This window comes from Macadamia integrifolia, chromosome 11 (assembly GCF_013358625.1).
Source record: "Macadamia integrifolia cultivar HAES 741 chromosome 11, SCU_Mint_v3, whole genome shotgun sequence".
NCBI classification, from domain to species: Eukaryota; Viridiplantae; Streptophyta; class Magnoliopsida; order Proteales; family Proteaceae; genus Macadamia; species Macadamia integrifolia.
Window position 1 is genome coordinate 4,309,677 of NC_056567.1, and position 21,473 is coordinate 4,331,149.

The 21,473-nt window shown below is 35.7% G+C and overlaps 1 protein-coding gene across 1 annotated transcript; it reads right to left on the reverse strand.

Moving 5' to 3' along the window:
• Positions 1-13,007: 13,007 nt before the first annotated feature.
• On the reverse strand, positions 13,008-15,043 carry LOC122093220 (basic leucine zipper 2-like). The gene is made up of 6 exons (XM_042663503.1): positions 14,987-15,043; positions 14,628-14,757; positions 14,307-14,532; positions 13,871-13,961; positions 13,645-13,771; positions 13,008-13,512 (listed from the first exon to the last, which is right to left on the reverse strand). The coding sequence occupies exons 1-6, from the start codon at positions 14,987-14,989 to the stop codon at positions 13,394-13,396; spliced, it is 696 nt and encodes a 231-aa protein (XP_042519437.1). The 5' UTR covers positions 14,990-15,043; the 3' UTR covers positions 13,008-13,393.
• Positions 15,044-21,473: the final 6,430 nt, after the last annotated feature.

The following is a 21,473-nucleotide window of genomic DNA, read 5'->3' on the forward strand; positions in this document are numbered from 1 at the left end:
TAAAAACAGGAACGTGATTTAAATGTGTTTAGAACAGGAATGCTTGAAGTTTACTATTTTTTTAAGTATCTTTGGGAAGTGGTAAAAAACGAGAACGTGTTTAAGACAAAATTTTAAACACATTTTTGCTAACAGTGATCATGCCCCCCAAAACTAGGCTTGTTTATTTAAACAAACGTTCACGGTACAAGGCTTCCAAGTGGTCAAGCTGACTAAGCCTGACTGGTTGACCCCCCAATATACAAGTATCTTGAGTTTTTTTATTTTATTTTATATTTTGGTAGAAGAAAGAAAAAGAAGTATTATGAGTTGAGAAACCATAAAGGCAAAAAGGAGCCTAAAAAACTAGCGTGCCCTATGGACAAACACATGGGGAGTGAAATGAACACCCCATTCCTAATGAAAAGTAGAAATTCCACATTTATTGATGCTTTCACATATATTCCCATTGGCCTTGATATTGGTTTAGGGTCCATGCTGACTTTTTAGAGAACCATCTCTGAAATCATAATAATCTCAACCCTCAAAATTACTCGACTTCAAAACTTAAACATACAAAAAACTACTGGTGATCAAACCAATTGTGGTTTCAATGCGCAGATTCAGACTTTCATAGGGGGGGAGTGAGGTGTTCATTTTGCTACCCCACATGAGAGGGTGTAAGTGGACGTTGCTGGCAAGTTCTTTTTCCATAATAAAAGGGAAAAAAACGCTTCCTAGCTAGTCATGCAACCCCTGAACCTAGACCGGGGGGGGGGGGGGGGGGGAGCAATGACTCCCCCATCCCTATGAAATACAATAAACACCTCTATTGACGACCATGTGCGCTCCTTCATTGACCTCAGGCTAGCATGGGTGCCGCATGACTAGATAACGTTCTTTATCCCTTAAAAAAGGGATTGAGTCCTTCGTTGGGGGTGTAGCATATGCTAGCACCTCCCTCAAGGTTGAAAGTCACATCCATGGCTCGGGGCCCCTGTAGGGACGATCTGAGTCTGAGAAAAAAAGCCTAATAGTTCAAGGTGGCTTTGATTCCTTCATTCCTTCATGTATACAGATAGCTCTTTTTTCCCCTGATTCCTTGAATCTTCATTATGGAGCGACTGATCACTTTGCTTAGATTCATGGAAAATCTGATTTCATATATAACAAATAAAGGAATTGTGATGAATAAATGGAGAAGATATAGTATGGATCTATGGAATAAGAATGAGACATACACTAAATCCATTCACAAATTAAGAAAAGAATGTGCCTTTCTTGTATTATAAAAGGGTTTTCGCCCTTCTCGTTGAACTCTCGAGTTATTATAGCTTTCTTCTTTCAGTTCATCACATAAAAGTAAAATCATAAGCTGACCACACGAGTTGATATTCTGAAGTTGGCAAGTAGGATCCAAACTCAGAAATGGGTGCCTTTCCGCTTGACATGGTGAACTAGTAATAAAGGAAGTTTAGTTTTAGTAAAACCCAAACAACAATGACTTCGTCCGTCTAAGAGAAACTCCTCAAAACAAAAGGCCACTGGTCTCTAACCATTTCAAAAACTAGTTTTTTGGTTTGCAACAACTATTTAGAAGTTGTCCACCCATCTCGGACACCTACATCCTCCCACCCCTTTTTAAATTTGCTATCAAGTTGGGTAGTAAGGGTTGAAGAAGGACAACCACTCATTTTTAGAGTCAACAGCTTACGACCAAAGAGTCGGCCGAAAAAGAGGGAGTGGGGAAGCCCTTTGTTCTTGGTTCTCCTGTGGGGCTAGCCAAAGATGGACATGAAGCCTTGGTTGACGACCTTATGAGATGCAAGGTACAATAGCATAAGGGAAATCATATGCAAGCCTACATAGATAGGAAGATGTGTCGAAGTGGCTAAGTCTATCTCTTTTCCTATGGCATAGGAGTATATATGTCATTTCATCGGGAAGATGAGAGAGATACACTAAGGGAAACAAAAGATAGACTTACGAGGTGTTTGTGCATGCTATGCTCTCGAACGTAAAATAACTTCCCAAAAATAGTTTTAGGAAAAAGGATTGTGTAGGAGTGTGGGGGCTGCACCCAGACATAGTTTTAGGAAAAATGACCATTCTGCCCACCATGTTGATGTTTCCACGTGCGCTCCCACTGGCCCCTGTGTTCAGGGGCTATACTCTTGGACATAGAACGCTTCACCATATTCTTATATAAAACTGCTACTTGGTGATCAAACTAGCTACAATTTTTGGAGTCTTTCTTCTATGGACACTATTTCAACTTTCCCATTGATAAAGGGCAAAACTTACTTTCCTTGCGTGGAAGGGATGAGATAAATGAGGTTTTAATAATGGCATACACAATATAAGTTGGAATAGAAAAAAAGGGAAAATGTTCTCTGAGCAAGCGGAGGAGGATGGAATCTCCCATGCCACCCTACGCCGATCCCTATTGTTCCATCCTCCTCCGTTTGCTTAGAGAACCTTCCACCCCCTCTCCCCCAAGAAAAAAAAAGTAATTCTATATCTCATTAAAAATGTATTATAAAAAAAATCATTAGAATGATGGTAACAAAATAAAATCTAACAAGCAAGATATTTGAATGTGTATTGCATGTTTTTTCTTTGTTTGTCCAAAAAAAAAATTTATATAGCTAGAAACTGCCAGATTATTTTATTATTATTATTATTATTATTATTATTATTATTATTATTATTATTATTATTATTATTATTATTATTATTATTATTATTATTTTTAAGAATTTAGGACACCCTATCCCACATTAGAGAAGCATTCCTATTCATTGTAGTTAGGTCCAAAAGGGAGGAGTTAGGATACCATCTAACTTTCAAAACCCTAGCCCACAACTCTTGAAGCTTAGTCAAAAGTCTTAATTTTTTTTTTTTAAAATAGAATTACATTAAATCATTGCTATACATGAAACAAAGTTAAGGTCAGTTTAATAATTTGATTGATGAACAAATGAATTTAAAACCTACTAATAAGATAGGGAAATTTTCTTAAGGGTTTTATAAATACTGTTATAAAAACAAGAAAAAAAATGTTAATTAGTAATTTCATGGTGTATGAACAAAGTCAAAACCAATGATTATGATTTAGAAGTGGAAGAATAAGTTGAATGTCTATTCATTTGATCTTCAATATTTGTGATTGAATCATTTCCGATCTCAATCATCCATTTGTGCTTACGTTTATAGGTGTCAACTACAAACCGAAACCATTTCACGAAGTTGAATCAAATCATTTGAATCGAAATCAATAAGTTATTTATTCATCGATTTGATTTTGATTTTAAAAGGTAAAATATTTTATTAAAAGATTCAGTTTAATTTCAAATGCATTAAAATGGATTAGAACTTATATGTTAATTAATAAAAAAACCAATTAACCTTGGCATTCTATATATGTTCTTTAGTGGATTTACATCATATAAATTAATTTAATCTTTTTTTTTTTTCTATTTCTTAAGTTACTATTTGAGCCTAGATGTTATGGTTCAAACCCAACTAAAATAGGTTCATTCCCAATTAGACCTATAATAGTTAATTGACAATAAAACTAAAACCGATGGAAATCGTTTAGTCAGAAATTTTTATTAAATGTTTTCGATTTCGATTTAAAACATTGGAATCGTTTAATGAATGGTTTGGTTCTAATTTTTACCTTTCATAACTTGAAATGAATCAAAATCGAACAAATTAACACCCTTACTTACACCCAACCTGTCATAAACTGCTTTTTCTTAAAAATTAAAGGTCAAACATGTCAATTGTAGCTCTGATAATCCGATTCGCACCATTGGATCACCAATAGTAATCACCTGTTGCTGATTGCAATCAAAGGATTTAGTAATCGATATTAGATATGGTATCGGTCTTGGCTGATATTGATTTGGTACTGATCCAAATTAACTTGTATTAAGTTTATTTCGAATTCTTGACCCGTTTTGAAGAATGACCCACTTTGACATATTTGGTGGTGACCTGAATGAGATTTTTTTTGAGATTTGTGATGGAAGCAGAGGGGCCCAAGCTTGGAGCCTATCATTGATCTTGTAAGGATGGAAGCATAGGTGCTACGCCCTTGTGGTATAGTTCGACCCAATGGATCAACCCGCGACTTGAAGGAGTATATAATGTACCATCGTCCTGTTGAGTAAGATTGCAATTTAGGGGGGGTTTCGAGTTAAGGTTTCAGAGCGAGTTTTGTCATCGTTGTTTGGGTGTAATCTCTCTTCTACATAGTGAACTATCTTCTTTTTTGCCCGAGAACGTAGCACACCACATCAGTGTGTAAACATCATTAACTGTTTGTATATTGTGCGGATCTGTGTTCATTTTCCTGTTTGTTGGTACTTGCTATCACAACTTGTATTGGTCTGGGTGGATGGATTTGCCCCTAATTTTCAATACAATTTGGTTTTTATTTACCTTCTTACCCTTAATCGGAATTGGTGGATCAGTATGAAATCGGCTAATAATATGTATCAGTAGAGGCCGATACCAATACAAATTGGTAGATTCGGCCGATTCAATACCGATTCCTAAAACTATGGTTGCACTTGAACCTGAACCATCCAACGCCTGGTTCGGTTTTAGAAGCACTGGTTTGGTCACTGGTCCCAGCACTCATTGTAGAATTGGCCAAAGTTTGAGCAAGTTGTCTGATAAGAAAAGGGCAAGAAGGCGCCAACTCTGTGTTTGGTGGGAGGGCACTTGTCAGTTGCCACTCCAGTCAGTTTAAATTGAGGTTATTATTTATTTTTTATTAATAGGTTTTAGCAACAGTTTTGATGCTAAAAACCTAAGACCGAGGGAGTTGGAACTGATAGTGATACTCTTTGAGTTTGAGGGGAAAGCTGAGTAACAGAGACACTCATGGCGTCAAGGTTGTGGGCTTCAAGGGCTGCTTCTTATCTCAGGGTCTCCGTTTCTTATAGAGGCTTTGCTTCTGGTAATTAACCTTTGTTATTTTTTTCTTGATCGCTTTTATATCTATCCTTTTCATATATGTATTGGAGGAGGTTTTGTTATCATATATGAATGAGAGGTTTTGTTTCTAGTCAATGATGCTTTTTGTCTTTTGTAGATACCTACTTTGGAAAAAAAATAGAAAACCCGACTAAAACATGTAGATCTTGTTCAAGGGTGTTTTGTAATGTTCGATCGATGATAATTTCAGTAAAGATCTAACTTTTTTGAAAAGGGTTTTGTATAATTATCTCTGGATTATCCAAGTTTGAAATTTTGTGAAAGAGTAGATTATTTTGCCGTTTAGCCTCCTTCAGAGAATTCTGATGTAGGTACTCCGTGTTTGTGTATAGATTGTATAATTTTGCCTCAAAGAGTAGATTATCTTTTCATTGATTCGTCCTCCTTCCCCAACTTTTACTGATAACTGAGTCGCCATGAAATTCTGCTTGTTGGTATCAGTAATCAATATGTTTATTAGGTTTTGAAGTCTCGTTTTAATAATTTATTTGTGACCCTTGATCATATTCATGTTGTGTTTAGTTTTTTTTTTTTTTTTTTTTTAAGTATACTGCTTCAGGATTATAGGTGTACCGACCTTACTTGCAGCAGTATAAACTATTTAGTTTAGCTGGGCAGGGACATAGTTTAGCTGGACTGCAATCAAGCGTTTGGCTCTTTTTTTCAGAATGCTTGTCACGATGTAAGATTGATATCTAGATTTCAATATGTACATGATTTGCTTGAGGGCACTGGTACTTATGGAATACCTAGGAGCTTGTCGTTTTCCTCTCTAGTGGTAATGTATCTCACTTTTGTCTTGCATTTCCCATGATTTGGGGTATCCACTGCCTCATTTATGTCATTTGTTAAGTTTTCCCAACCCAATCTCCAAGTCACTAATTGAGCCACTAGAATTCATGGGTGTTCCATTCAAAACTTAAATTTAGAATAATTGGCTTGAAGAATTCCATTGCTCGATTTGTTGATGTGGCAATATAATCAATAATGTTAGAAGGAAGTATCCTATATAATATAGAAATATAATGACAAAGATATATTTCCTCTGTGTGGGTGTTTTTCTTTTATTCTATGGTGGTAATATATTGAGACCAAAGAATAATCAATGACTTGAGGCCCTTGTTTGGTGAATTTCTATGAGAAAAGTTTGTGGAAACTGGAAATATTCTTTCTCAGTTACACAGACACAACACCAAAGAAGAAGAAAAAGGTAGTTTTGGGGGGGGGGGGAGGTGCAAGTTTTTTAGAACATTGTCTTTTGTAGCATCTTGAATTCATTTTTCAGTCAAATACTACCACTTTTATTGGATAGCCCATTCTATCAGTTCTTTGTTTTTTTTCTGTTAATGTACCAACCCAAACCCTCCCCAGACATGATATTTCCCCCTTTGGCCCCAAGGGCCTGTAGAGGAGGCCATCCTCAATCAATAGCTCAAGATCTTCCACCCTAGCCGATGTGGGACTAAAGTTCTTGGCCTCATCGGGTAGTATCTTGACATTTTTCTCACCTCCTTATTTCTTGGCACAGCCTCACCCCCTCTATGGGACATAGTTTCCCCGATGCACTAGCCCCCCCCACTGGGGTCGGGAATCCACTCTGATACCACTATAACGATCCAGTACCTCCTCTGGCATGACATTGTCATCTTTGGTCCTAAGGTTCTCACGTCTTTCAAACACGCCATACCAAGTAGAGGATGCCAACCCTTATCAATAGCTCAGGATATTCCTCCCTAGGCGATGTGGGACTTCAATTCTTGGCTCACCTCACCGGGTATTTCCTTGATCTTGTTCTCACCTTTTCGTTTCTTGACATAGCTGGCATGGCCCCATATGAGCCTCTATATGGAAGAAAATGCAGGCCTCCCATTTGTTGGACAGAGATCGAGGAGTGTAAGATGTTGGGACCAGGGGAGGGTTTGGGTCGTTTCAATTAATATAAACAAAGGTAAAGTTGCTCCATTGTAACCTCGTGGTTGCAGGTTCGAGTCAGGAAATAGCCTCTCCGTGAAGTGGGGGTAAGGCTGCGTATGTTATGACCCTCCTTAGACCCCACAGTGGTGGGAGCCTTATGCATTGGACATGCCCTTTTTTTTCTCATCAATGATTGGTTACATCATTGGTGTGAGAACATATCATAATATATGAATAGTCTGTAGACATTTCTATTTTCAGGAATTTGAAAGTTGGAGCACTAATTACAGAGGTTTTTTTTTTTTTTTTTTAAACATGAATTGTGATATTAAACATTTTGGTAGGTTAATGCAAGCCCATATGCAAATGGATGGATTATTAAGGTGGAGATGAGTAACAAAGGTGAACTGGATTCCTTGATGGACTCCAATGGATACTCGAAGTTCTGTGAAGAAGAAGATGCTGCCCATTGATTGGTTAGGACTGCTTATTTAGGTAGCGAGGTACCAAAGTGCAAATTTTGCTTCAATTCCAAATCTCCAACAGAAGTTGTCAATTTTTTTTTGGTTCTGATTTATTGAATTGTAGGGATCTGAAGTTAGACTTGTTCATCTTACTGAGAATAATTTGATTTGTCTTTCAACAAGCTTCACTGTCAGTTTAATTTTTGGTTAAAATTTTCCCTGCTCTTGATTGTTTTAACCCTTAAATTCTTGATGGGGTGGATGAACAAATAGAATTACTGCCATTACTTTCACTTTCTGCCAACTTTACAATATGAGGTGCTCTCATGAACTGCTTTCTGGTGCCCGCATGGTCGACATTGGGAGAAGATTGTGTCCATTGAATGTTAGGGTGTCATCAAATTAATCATGCAGTGGGTTGATTTTGTATATGTCGACTCATGGGACTGTTTTGTACAAATTAGTTTTCAGTGTGACCTTCATACATATTCTTAGGGATGTCAATATTCTTGGCTGTGGTCTGTATGTTCTGTTTTGGATATCATCTTTAGCAGATAAAGTATTGCATTCTCTAATCCACATTAACTGATTTCCATTAAGAACTCTCAATTACTTGTATTGAAGGAAGCTGCTTTTAGTTTTGCTTATCTTGAGGCTTGAGACATTTTGCTAGGACTTTGAAGCAAGCTGCATCATAGGATTGTTTTCACCAGCCATGCTCTGAGGTGGCTCTCATTTGCTTCAGATTGTCAATCCAGGTTTCAGAATCAGAGTTTAGTATATTTACATTTACTATGATTTTAAAATCTTATCTTCCAATCTGGATTCCAGCATTCTTGCCTAGATATGTTTAGATCATAATCAGTTGTGGAAGTTGTTTAGGTACACCTGGGTTATCTAACTCTTTTTGTTGTGAGCAATTTAGTTTCATTCATCCAAAAAGAGAAGTGTACAACTACTACAAGATTGTCACCTTGGTGCCCAGCTTTCCCTTCAGAAAATGTAACAAGGTCCAATAGATAGATCTCCATTGGCAAATGGCAACACATCATGGCCCTGGTAGTACATGTATAATATCACTAAGATCAAAGCCCGATAGGCAGTTGGAAATGTCCCATAGAACTGAGTAATAGACCCAGTCCAGTCTTGACCATCCTGGCACTGATCCCATCACTTGAGAAGAAGAAGAATCTGTTTTGATTTGAAGCTTCATTTAACCCAATTTGCCTCATCCTTTAAGTTCCTTGATTACATGGACTTGTGTACTGGGTGCTTCTTTCTTTGCATCACTTTCTTGCAGTTTCCCAAGGGGGTAGCCGAGTCGGCAACTGATCTTTGCTTCAAGAAGCATGTGGTTCTGAGTTTGACTCTTCTTACCTTCTTGGGGCCACTCAGGGGTGTTTAGTGTTCTCACTGCTTTCAGTGAAAGTTGAATGGTTCTTGTTCAATTGTGGTATGATACAGTCCATACAATTTTAGGGTCAATATGGACTCACGGAACTAGTTAGGCCAAAGGCCTGAATACCCGTCATTAGCCAAAAAAAAAAAAAATTCTATATGATCAGCCAGTAGGTGATCGCAGCCCATGATTATCTGGGTTTATCAAGGACAAGATTATCTGGGTTTATCAGGGGTCGATGACTTAACTGCTTTCATGAAGGTGATCGATCGCAGCTCAAGATTATCTGGGTTTATTAAGGGTCGGTGACCATAGATGAAAGGCTCTCATATATGTAGGGGAATAAAAAACTGGTTGACCAGATGACTTTCCAAGTTATAACCATGTAATCTGTTCTTTGAAGTTGAATTCTGAAACTCTCAACAGAACATGACTTTGGTGTTCTGTACGAACCACGTGAAGGTTATTTGGAATTCACTGATAGTGAGTTTCTCTAAAGGAATGCAAGATTTGGTGATGATACCTGCTGATTGCTCATTCTCCAATGATCATAGCTCAAACTTGAAGATGAAAGAGACTCTGTCTTCCTTTACAAAGTATAACGTTATGTTCTCTTGTATATGTAGGGATTTTGGTATTAGCTTTTAAACAAAGCTAATGTTAGGAGATTATAATCTGATGGTTTCGATTATTTTAAGTTGACAGCTTAGCCCAATGCAAGTAAGGGAGTGGGCATAGCTGTCCTATAACTCTACACTTGGATTTTCCACTAGAATGATCACACAATCATGCTACAATTGTTTTTTCAGTGATCATGTATTGCCAATCATTCAAAATGCTTTGGCGGACATAGGTCACAACTAGTGTTTTGTGTCTTCTTTCTTTGATTGACATTTCTTTTGGATCCTTTGGATGTGTTTCCAAGGGGGCATATCTCCTTTATAAATAGAGGACATCCTAGAATATTTAGAATATAATTTTAAGTGTTCTGCTACCTCTCTCATACCCTTTTACTTTCTCACTTTGGTTTTGTCCAATTTCTTGTTGTTTTGAGAGTTCTATTTGTTCCATGCTTTTGATTGTTTGAGCACAACTTGAGTGTGTCCTGAGGTGGCACATGAATGCAACAACTATTGGAAAGACTAAGAGGCTGTTACATCTTGGAGATCAATCCGTAAGAATTCATATTACACCATAGGGAGCAATTACAATCTTAAGGAGAATGACTGATGAAATGATTCAACCCTACCAACTGTTTGAAAATTTGTGTTTCAAGCTCTCTTGATTACCATGCGTGGTTACTTCATTCAAGAGTTAAGCGGGTGAAATAAGTACTATATTCTCATTTTATTTCCAACATACTTAAACCTTCTTCACTCCACAGGTGAAATGGTAGTCCATGCAGTGAAATCATAGGAAAGGATGAAAGATGGACCTTCTAAAGCTACACATTATTCTCCCATTGCCTAGAAATGATTGGGTAGATATAAACTGCGAAAGGACCATAAAAAAATGGGAGGTCTCTTGTCGTTCTTTGAATCTATAGATGAAGAGGCTATTATCCAATAGAAAGAACTCCAATACTTCATGCACCTTCCATTGTTTCACTCATAAGCCATTCACCGTTAGGAATGGGGCCTGCTACCACTGAACTTCCCAACTAGTGCACGTCTCCGTGGAATAAAATGGACATATAGCCACCCTAACAACTAACGGGCAGCTACATGGATCCTTGCAAAGACACAATTAGAATAGTGAAAGTAAAAGGAAAGGAACACAACAATAACTCAAAAAAATCCTACTTACATGGGTCCTTGTCCTCCATTCAGCTCAATGTCTCCCACCAAAGTAAGAGACACATGCACTGTTTGATAAAGTTTCTGCTGTTTCTGTGTCTAGAAACAACAGAGATGGCTTTTCATGTTTTTGGAAATAAAAATGGATATTTTTTTTGTTTGATAAACCTGTTTCTCATTTTGCAAACATAATACTACTAAAAAACCCAATAGTATCATTGAATGCTCAAAAGGGAGAGAGGTTCAGTTGTCTCTTTTTAGGTTTAAATAGTTGAGAGGTTTATTGGTCTTTTTTTTTTTTCTTTTAAATTTGTTTCTAGAAATGACGAAACAAGTCCAACTTGTTTCGTCAAAGTCGTTTCTAGAATTGTAAATAGGCATAAATTTTGATTTATGTTTCTAAAAACGGGTGAAACGGAACAGCTTTATCAAACGGTTTTTAGGCTGTTTCTCTATTTTTGGGAACAAGAAAACACAGAAATGGTAGAATCGGAACATTGTCAAACGGTGTCGCAGAATGTAAGCACCAACCCTCCTTCCCCTGCTAGGGAGACGCCCCAAAGAGCTTGCTCCGAAAGACTCTTCTATCTTATCTTGTAGTGGTTAATTACCACCTCTAAGAATAATACATTTACTATTGCTAAGCAAAGAATACAAATAACAATAAGAAAATCACCCATAATTTGTTTCATATTGTACATTGTTAGTGACAGTTTTGTACTACTTTTAAATCTATCTATTTTTTTTTGTTAAAACAAGTCACCCCTAAATGATGATGGCATGCTGAAGGTGGATTAGCAGCTCATTACCATCATGATAAGTCACAAACATGGTAGGTGGCTAAAACCGCATCTAATTATTTGCTACAACACATTTAGAAGAGGACTTAGGTTGGTGAAAAGATAAAAAAGAAGAAAAAGAAAAAAAAGTCGTTAAAGGCCATAGAGGCGGTTTAATTTTTATAGTTATTATGTTGGAATATTTTTATAGTTTTAAAGTTAAAGATTCAAAATATTATTTTGTTTTATCAATGTGTGTGTTGAAGAGGTTTGTCTCTTCGTAATGGACCCCTAAGTGACCAATATGTGTGACTATTAGAAAGCATGTCTGAATGGTCAACAACATGTGTTATGGAAGAAACATGGCTTTTAGGAGCACCCATTGGAGGTAGGGGTGTCAATTCTAAGCCCACACCGGTAGGCCCGATTGAGCTTGACACGTTTATGACATGGACCAGCCCGATTAATAAACATGTCGAGCCTAAGCCTGACCCGTTTATAAATAGGTAGTACACAGTGCAAGGGGTAAGCCTGATATACCTCCCGACAGGCCCGGCCAGTTTACAAGCCCGACTCGGACGGACACATTTGGCACGACCATTTGTATATGTATTTTGATTTTTTTGGGATAGAATAGGGTATATATTGATATTTTTATCAGTTATTGACTGTAATTAAGTGTAATATATTTTCAAAATTATCGATAATTTAACAAAATAAAGTAAAGACCGTTTAACGCCTGTGTAAGGCTTTATTGGTACAATACCCCGTTTAAGGCCCGATTATAGCCCAATTAGCCTTATTAGGAGAAGCCCGATTAAAGCCCTAGAACCCGATCGAGCCCGACACGACACCGATCGAGACTGACTCATTCCTTAAATAGGTAGGTCATGGTCTGAGGACATAGGCCCGCCAGGCTAGACCGAGATTGGCCCTACTTGACCGATTGACACCTCTAATTGGAGGTGTCCCTTCTTCTCCTAAATAAAGTAAGACAATCCCTACTTCAAAAGAGTTTTTTTTTTTCTCCATTATTCTTTGGTTTTTGTTTTTTCTAAACTATTGGGCTTAGCCTTGCTTTCCCAAATAATCAGAGTCTGTGTACAATCAAATAGAGGTCAGTGGTTGTTTTATATTGGAGGTAAAACGCAGGAAGCCCCAATTGTACTATAGTATGGGGCATTTCAGACCTTAGGGAGGGTTTGGGGCATTTCAGACCTTAAGGAGGGTTTATATTTCTGATACGACTTAACCTGTTTGATGCGTTGGCTTCAACAATCAGTGCCCTATAGTTTATCTTGTGCTATCGTTCGTCAGGCATAAGGTGTTAAGTCTTGGCTTCGCATTGGCTTTCAATTCCACGTTTTCGTTGCGTCTCTAACTTTTTTGAGTGAACGTGAACGGCCACTGCTTTCCTTTGCATTACATGAAATGAGGGCCCAATGTTTCAATCAGGAATGCATCTCAACAATATCAATCTTGTGATTCTCAACATCGGGTACCTTACTTCTAACATATTATCAATTATATTCGAATGGAAAAGAAGGGAGAGGAAATGTACAAGAAGCAGGTGCTAAGGCGGCCAACAAAACTGCTCAGAGAGAAGGCAGTACACAAAAAATCTGAACAAAAATAAAACCAGCATTCCCCACATGAAAGCCTTCAACTAGAAGGATCCATTGAACTTGAATACCCCATTTCCTGGCCAAATAGAGGTTCTGGCTAGCCAGATTTCTTTAAGATGGCCTTTATTTTATATTTGATATAAAAGTATAGAATGCATTTTGTCTTTAATCTAAATGATAAAAATGATAGTTCAATAAGGTAGCAACATATTAAGGATCGAAAAAGAAGAATACAACTGAACTCCACCACTAAACAGGTGGTTTGAAAGACCAAAATTATATAGTACTTAATGACCAAAGTAATCTAATCATCAGATTATGTAATTTATTCTGAAGGAATTAAGGTTAATTTTCTCTTTGTCCAAGGGAAAATTCTACCATTTTTGTTATTTTTTGGTTGTTGTTGTCATGGTGCATGCAATGACAATCATAGTCTTAGCTCTAGATCTACTGGTTCCTGTATGGGTTGTTGGAGTTCTTTCTGTTGTTGCTGATCAAGGAGCTCCAGCAGCCTATCTCTTTCTTTCTTCAGCTTCACAGTTTCATCTACCAAAACAAAGTCATTATTTATCTCAGTTTTCTAGGGTTATGTTATAATAATAGAGAGAGAGAGAGAGAGAGAGAGAGAGAGAGAGAGAGAGAGAGAGAGAGAGAGACTAATTGGTTGGACATTGTTACCTTCATTGACAAGTTTTTCACTTGTAAGAGTGTCTATTCTCTGTCTCATGGTGTTGTTTTCAGCAGTGAGTCTAAGGTTTGTACGTTTGTGATAAGAGATCACCGGAGTTATCTGAGTCACTTCTGCCTACAGAATAGAGGTGACAAAATAATATTAAAAGAAAAAAAAAATCTAGCCATTTTTAAGGTAATTAGAGTAAATATGAAATAAAGAATTGTAGGTTACTTGTAAAGCATTAGCTTTTTGCTCAAGTGTACTGAGGTAAACCAACTTTTGTTGTCTCATTTTCTTTGCATATAGTCGATTTGCAAGGATCCTGTAACTCGGTAAATTTACTGTCAAAAAAAAAAAAAAAAAAAAAAAATGGAAAAGTGACAAGGTCTAGGGAGGGTCATAACCTTGACAACCTTACCCCACTTTAAGGAGAGACCATTTCCTGATTCAAATCCGTAATCACTAGGTTGAAATGGAATAATTTTACCGTTGCATCGAAATCCACTCTCTAATTTATTTTATAATATTACAAAAAGATAAAAGTAGTGCATAAGCTTCTCGTCACTATATACGAAGAAGAGGGTCATTACATATGCAGTCTTAATTTATTTTAAAACAACGATGGGCAGACAGAAATGATTAAGCTAAGGAAAAGTTGATGATCTACCTTCTTTTCTTCCTTGGATTAATCTCGAGGTCAGTTTCATTGTTCCATCTGTATCTGAGAACATTGGGATCAGTTTTTCGGGAAGGATCCAAGCCAGTTGCAACTCCTTTCCTTTTCCCTTTCCCTTTCCCTTTAGACTTATCATTCACTAAGGATGGAGCTACAGTTATGGAGAGCTTCAGATTTGTTTTGCCCTTCCATTCTACTACTTCTGTTCCGCGAGCTCCTATAACAAAGCCAAAGAATCTGTTGGTCCCCAGATGTGAAAAAAGAAAAAAAAAAAAAAATCTTTTTTTACATGAAGATGTGACATAGCCATACCAGTCTCCAAGTTCATTTCTGTTGGCCGCTTGATTTTAGGGTTTTGAATCTTGGTCGAAGATCCAGCCTTTTTTGGGTACCTAGGTGGCAATGCCTTGGTCACCATATTATTAGTCTCAGCCATCTTCACCTGTAGAAGAACAAGATTCTGATTTAAAAAAGAATAATAATAATAATAATAAAAAATAAAAATATAAGATATTTCTTAAAAAAAAAAAAAAAAGAGCAACCCAGTGCACGAGGCTCCTGCTACTGCAAGATCTGGAAGAGACAAATGTGTAAGATTCTTCTTCGATAAGAAAAGAAGAAGAAGGAGAAGAAGAAATCAATGGCGTCCCATTGACATCAGTAATACTAACCATGTGGACAAACAAGAAATGAAGGGCAAACTCCTATCCTTGTGAGTTGTAGCTTTGCTTGCATTTGATATTGTTATTGAGGAAAATGAAAATTTATATAAGCTGGAAAAATCCATGCGTTACAACTCAGAAGTTGAGAGTCAATTGGTCTAAAAAATTCAAACTTGGACTTTTATTGGTTCTAACATTTGGAAGACAACAAATGGATGGAAAGTTGGACAACAAGATACCTTCAAACATCTCCATTTATCTCCACTTACCATAAGTATTCCTTGTATCCTTGACAGTTACATTTTACCAGGAGAATCAGCTCCTTGTATTTTTTTATTTTATTTTATTATTATTATTATTTTTTAAGATCCCTCCTTATATGTTGGTAGGCTGCCATGTGTACCTCACCGAATTCAACATCCTTTTTTTTCTTTTTTTTTTTTTTGTAAAAAAAGAAAATGAAAAAATGAAACCTAAAAGACAGTGTGACTTCTACACCGAGACACAAAAAGGGGAAATGATCACCCCACCCATGAAAAGACGGAAACTCCATCACTATTGATGCTTCCGTGTGTTGTTCCCATTGTGCAGGGGCCACTCTGCCTTTTAGGAAACCCTCTTCTAATAAAAGTAGTATAAAAGTTTTGTATGACGGAAGTACGAAACAATATGTAAACCAAGATACATAAAAATGGCCCCATATATTTTCTCTCTCCTCAAACGTCCCCTCTATTTATGAGACATTTTTTGTGTATTTTCTACTTCTTGGTCGATTGTTTTTTCTTGTATTTCTAGGACAAGCAATATTATTGTTGAAAGCATGACAAAGGGGGCCCTGTCGATTTCGTGTAAGACAAATGGCCACATTCCACTCCTTAACTCCATGAATTTCTTGTTCAAAAAATCTAGGCTGTACATGATCTTCTGCTGAATGAATTTCCTTTCTACCGAAAAAAAAGATCCGGCTTCTTTTTCATAATTTTTATTTATCCTATTAGAACATGGTGCATTTTGACATTCCACATTTTCTTAATACCAATTTAATAAATCAATAAAAAGTTACACAATTGGTATGCTCTTATAGAAAGGGAAATTGGACCCACCATTTCTATCCATTAAATTCAAAATTTTCAAATTAAATGTTTATAACATATCTAAATGAATAAATCATATTTATTTATTTTTTCCCTTCAATCTGCAAAAATTGAAAACCAAGTTTTGATATATATCTTTCGTTTATGGTAGTTCTAAGTACATGTGGAGATAACAACAACTAGAACACCAGGCAAATAGTTGCCTTATTAAAACCAATGGTGTCAAAGCCTCAAAATCCACTTGCCTAACAGCCTCTATTTTTAGTATGTGACAGAAGGGAGTTTTTACCAAAAAAAAAAAAAAAAAAAAAAACTGAAGGGAGCTTAGAAGGTATAAAGGGAAAGAAATTTAATTTAAAAATTTTCTAATCAAGAAAGATTTAAATTTAAATTAGGAAAAAAAGAAAAAAAAGAAAGACAGGTGACCCCTACACCCAATACAGTGAGGGAAAAATGACCATTCTACCCTTTCTGAAAGACGAAAATCTCGCTCATGTTGATACTTCTACTAGTGCTCCCATTGTGACACTGGTGTAGGGGCCATGCTGCCTTTTAGGGAACCTTAAAAGGGAACCCTTCCCCTTTAATTTATTATCACTTTTAGTACTCATTGACCTTAAAGAGTCATAATGTAACCACAATTTGTAGAGAGATTGTTTTTCAATTTGAACCAACGGCCACTATATCACAATGGATTAATTTTACCACTAAGCTGATTTCACCCACTTATTGACCAAAACCTAATTATTTAATTTGAAAACTCGGATAATACTAACACAACAAATAAAAACATGTAAATAAAAATTAGAAACTGCGCAATATGTATGTATACCATAGAATGATAATGTTTTTAAACACTATAATGCAGATTACAATTCCTTTTTTTACAATATCATATTACACATATGTTACATGAAGGTTAAGGATCTAAATGATAATGAAATTAGTATGTTAGCTACAGCTCAACTACTTCCTTTTTTTGTGAGTAATAAAGTTGTAAAATTGGTTTAAGAAAAAATATACTATTATTGTCAATTCATACTTTAGTTAAAAAATTATTCTTTTCTAATTAAGGTGATATTTTAATATTTAGTTTACCACAGTTATGGGTTATCTTTCTTATTTATTTTAACTTTTTTTTTTCTTTTTTTCACAAAACAACTAAGAAAGTTTTGGTCATGCCCTAAAAAAGAGTTACTGATAAAAAAATAAGGAAGTTAGAGCTGGATTTACAGAAAAGGGGTGGGCCCTGCCAATCATTGCATAAATGAAATGTGAAAGTTGATGAAAATTTCCAACTAGTTCATTACTCCAACCTCGGCTGGCAAAGTTATCTCTAGCTGTATCCACTTCGTAGTTCCATTCAAAGCAATAAACAATCTTGGAATTTGTTGTCAAAAACACAGAGGGAGGCCTCTTCAGTTCGGTTGTGTTTTAACTTCCCGGCTCTAAGTTTAGGTCTCCTACTGGGGCTGAGGGAGGCTCTGGTTCTGGTTTAGTTTGTGAGCTTCATGGGGTGGCCGGTCTTGGACTAAGGTTAAGCATCTGGGCCTCTCCGATCCGTTGGTTAAGGGGATTTCAGACCCTACTGCTGTTGAGGATACTTACAGGACTCAGCATGTATGCACTCTTTATACCTTACATGGTATGGAGGCCTTTAGATGATGATCCAAGTGAAATTGCACTAAGCTAAACATAAGGAGAATTTTATAACAAGGGTCTCAAGAGGGATCAGCTAGGAATTGCTATTTGGTTCATAAATGGGGTCTCCAGGCCTGTGGATGCACCAATAAGGCCAGGGGGGCTTCATTTGAGTTTTGTTGCTACTAATTTGAGGTCTGAGATTTTTTTTTTCTTGATTGGGTCCTCTCCTCCTATTAGGATTGTCATTGAGAGGAGAATGATTACCTCTTCTTTTGAGAAAAAAAAAAGAAAAAAGAAAAAATGAAAATCACAACTTTGAGTCTCTTGGAGATTCTTTTAACCCAAAAGTGTAACTCTATCACCACTAGAAGACCTCAAGGTGATAATAGGGTTTACAAGCACAAACAAAGATAAGCAACTCCAAGCCAATATTCATTTGGTTTTTTCTCAACTAAGTTTTCTTGGGACAACATTTAGTGCCCTCATCCTTTGGTGGCCTGGTCCTCTTGTGTTTGGTTCCAGATTTGCATCCTTCGTTAGTCTTACAACTAATTATAACGTTTTATTTATTTTTTTAATTAATTATTTTTAACATTAACATATTGGAATGTTCAAATATTTATTCCCTCTCATATATTGTATAATTTATGAAATTTCTAATTGAAATTATAAAGTGTTTGACATGAAATATGAAACAAAGGAGTAGAATTAGACTTCTCTTAAATTAGATAAGAAATATTTTTGGATATGATTATAACTGTAATCATAATATATTCAAAAAAGAGATGTAAGATGATTATAACTGTCTCTTATATATATATATATATATATATATATAAAAGAGACTATTATATTCATAGACACAATCCTAATGATTAAAACTCTTGGACACCATATGTATTTTTCTTTGAAATTCAATTATCAAACAGAAATACTTTGTCTGTCATTAGCCATTATTAAAATGATAATGAAACAACAAAAAGAAATTTGGCTTATACTACGATAAAAGAAATTAGCCATTATTTTTGCCAATGGTAATTTCATATATCTAATATGTTATATTGTTATTGAAAGATTCAATTCTTGGTGATGGTATCTATTTCCATCACCAAAAATGATTTAAAATGATAGTAAATGACACAATATACCATCACCCAATATGTTATATAGTTATTTGACACTTATTTTGGTGACCAAATTATTCTACTATCCCCAAATATCTATTGTACTAGTGCCATTTAGAATCTTGTTTCTATTACTCAATAATTCAAATAAGAAAACCACTATTCTTAATTTAAATTTTTTCAGAAACCAGAAATCAATTAAACAATTATGAACAAATTTCTATGGAAGCTATAATTTTTTAGCATTTTGGATTGCAATAAATTTAAAATGAAAATGTCCCGTTTATGGAAATGAAATATTATTTTTACTATAAAAATATAATTTTTTTAAAATAGAAAAAAAATAATAACAAAATGACAATAACAACAACAGCAAGAACAATAATTAACAATAAAGTAAGACAGACTTTTCAATTATTTAATCTAAATGTCTTGAACAATAACACACCAAAGCAAAGCACATTTAAAGGACATGAAGGGAATGATTCCTAGGCAATAGCAACTGAATAATAATTAAAAAAAAAAAAAAGAAAAAAAAAAAGAAAAGAAAAAAAGAAGTATGTTGAAGGAATTGAACTTCATAGAGTTGAAAGAACTGTTTGATCCCAAGGTGAAATCCAATCATTGATGGTTGTTGAAGCAATGCTTGCAATGACATTGATGGTTGTAGTTGTAGTAGTACTTTCTGTTACCACTCAAGGAGGAACATCAGCCAAGCAATTTCTTCAGCCATCATCTTGGTTTGAGCTTCCAGGAAGAAATTATTTAGATCAGTTGTTTGAAATGATGTAATTTATGTAATGTATAAATTTTTTTTAGCAGAAACACTTTTACCTTCTTTGAGTTGTTTCTCCCTTGCGAGAATATCAATTTCTTGCTTCAATTTGTTATTTTCAATAACTAGTTTACTCAACTCCTGATGACTTTGAGAGATTTGGGAGATAATCATGGACACAACTCCCTATAAAAGAGATGAGGATAAAAAAAATTGAACATATAATTAGGATCACATTTTAAGAGAGAGAAAGAGAGAATGTTACTTGGTCATGTGCTCCTACACTCAAACATAGGGGTGACAAAATTATCATCACACCCCCTTCTGTCGGATGTAAGGGCTTGGTCATGTGCTCGTACACTTAGACATAGGGGTGGCAAAATTATCATCACCCCCCCTTTTGTCGGATGTAAGGGTACATGCTCCCATTGGCGAGATTAGGTAGTGTTCTCTCTCCCATGAAATAAATAGTTTCTAGATACCTTTAAATCTTTCACTTTTCGCTCAAGTTCAGCAATGTATTCGACTTTCCGTTGCCTAAATTTTTGTCCATATATTCGATTTGCAAGTATCCTAAAGGAGAAAAGAAGATCAAAGCAAATGCATCATTCTTAGATTGGATCATAAATTATAAATCCCAATTTTCAATATAAGATCTAGAACAAAATCTTGTTTACAAGACTTTGAGTTTATAGAAGGAGGATCGACCTTTTTTTCATTCTTGGATCCATCTTAGGGTCAATCTCACGAGTGCGTTTGTATTGGTAAAATATAGGCTGAGTGTTGATGGAAGAGTCCAAAGCACTTGGTACTCCACCTTCTACACTTGGATCCTCTTTAGAGATATGATCCGTTACTGACGAAATAGCATCATTGGAAAGCTTCAAAGATGTATTTCTGTTGAGTGCATTTGTTTTCATTCCCATGGATGGAAGTGCATCATATTTTGGGTACCTAGGGGGCAAACCCTTGTTACCTTTGCCATTGCTGATCACAGAAGATTCACCCACAATTTTATCCTATAGAGAGAGAGAGAAAGAGAGAGAGAAATCACATATAAAAAAGAACAAGATAATATATATGAAAATAAAATTAGTTCTTCTTGACTACAATCAGAAAAAGAAAAAAGCTTAATGGCTTCTCCATTGACATATTTCAGTACTAACCATGAGATAGGAAAGAGTGGTCCCAATTGCAGTTGTTGTTTCTCTTGCTTTGCCTATTATTGAAGAAAGATAGAATACCTTTCATATATATAAGTCATTTTTGGTTTTAATAAGTATGCTTGTATCTCTATTGGTCCTCAAAATTGACAAAAGATGGAAATTTTTACAGCTAGGTAGAATTAATGTGTTTAAATCTACATTTTGTGTGATCTTATCCTCTCCACCCCTATATTCTTACTTGTAAAAAAAAATACCAAAAATACACCAAATGCATTGTAATACACTCATAAAATATTTCTGTTTAGATGTATGGAGAGTTGGATTTGTCACAAATATTTAGGCCCTAATTGCTTAGAGGGGTTTTGTTGGGGTGGGATTCTTGAACTCTTCCACCCCAATAGGTTGTTACAGGGTTTGGTTTATTGGGATGTGAATTTTGGTAGACAAGCTCACAATTCTTGTCGGCACACGTGGCCTTCTATTTCTCCCACTCTACCCTCTTGCAAAATCCTACTAAATAGGTGGGACCATAGTTAGCAAATTCGGATTCGGGAATTATTCGGACGGAGAATTATTCGGAATAATTCGGACAATTAATTTAAGGATTCGGTCAAAAAAGCGGTCAAAAAATCTTATTGGGGTTTTTTTTTTTAAAAAAAATTTTTTTTTTAATTTTTTATTTTTTATTTTTGG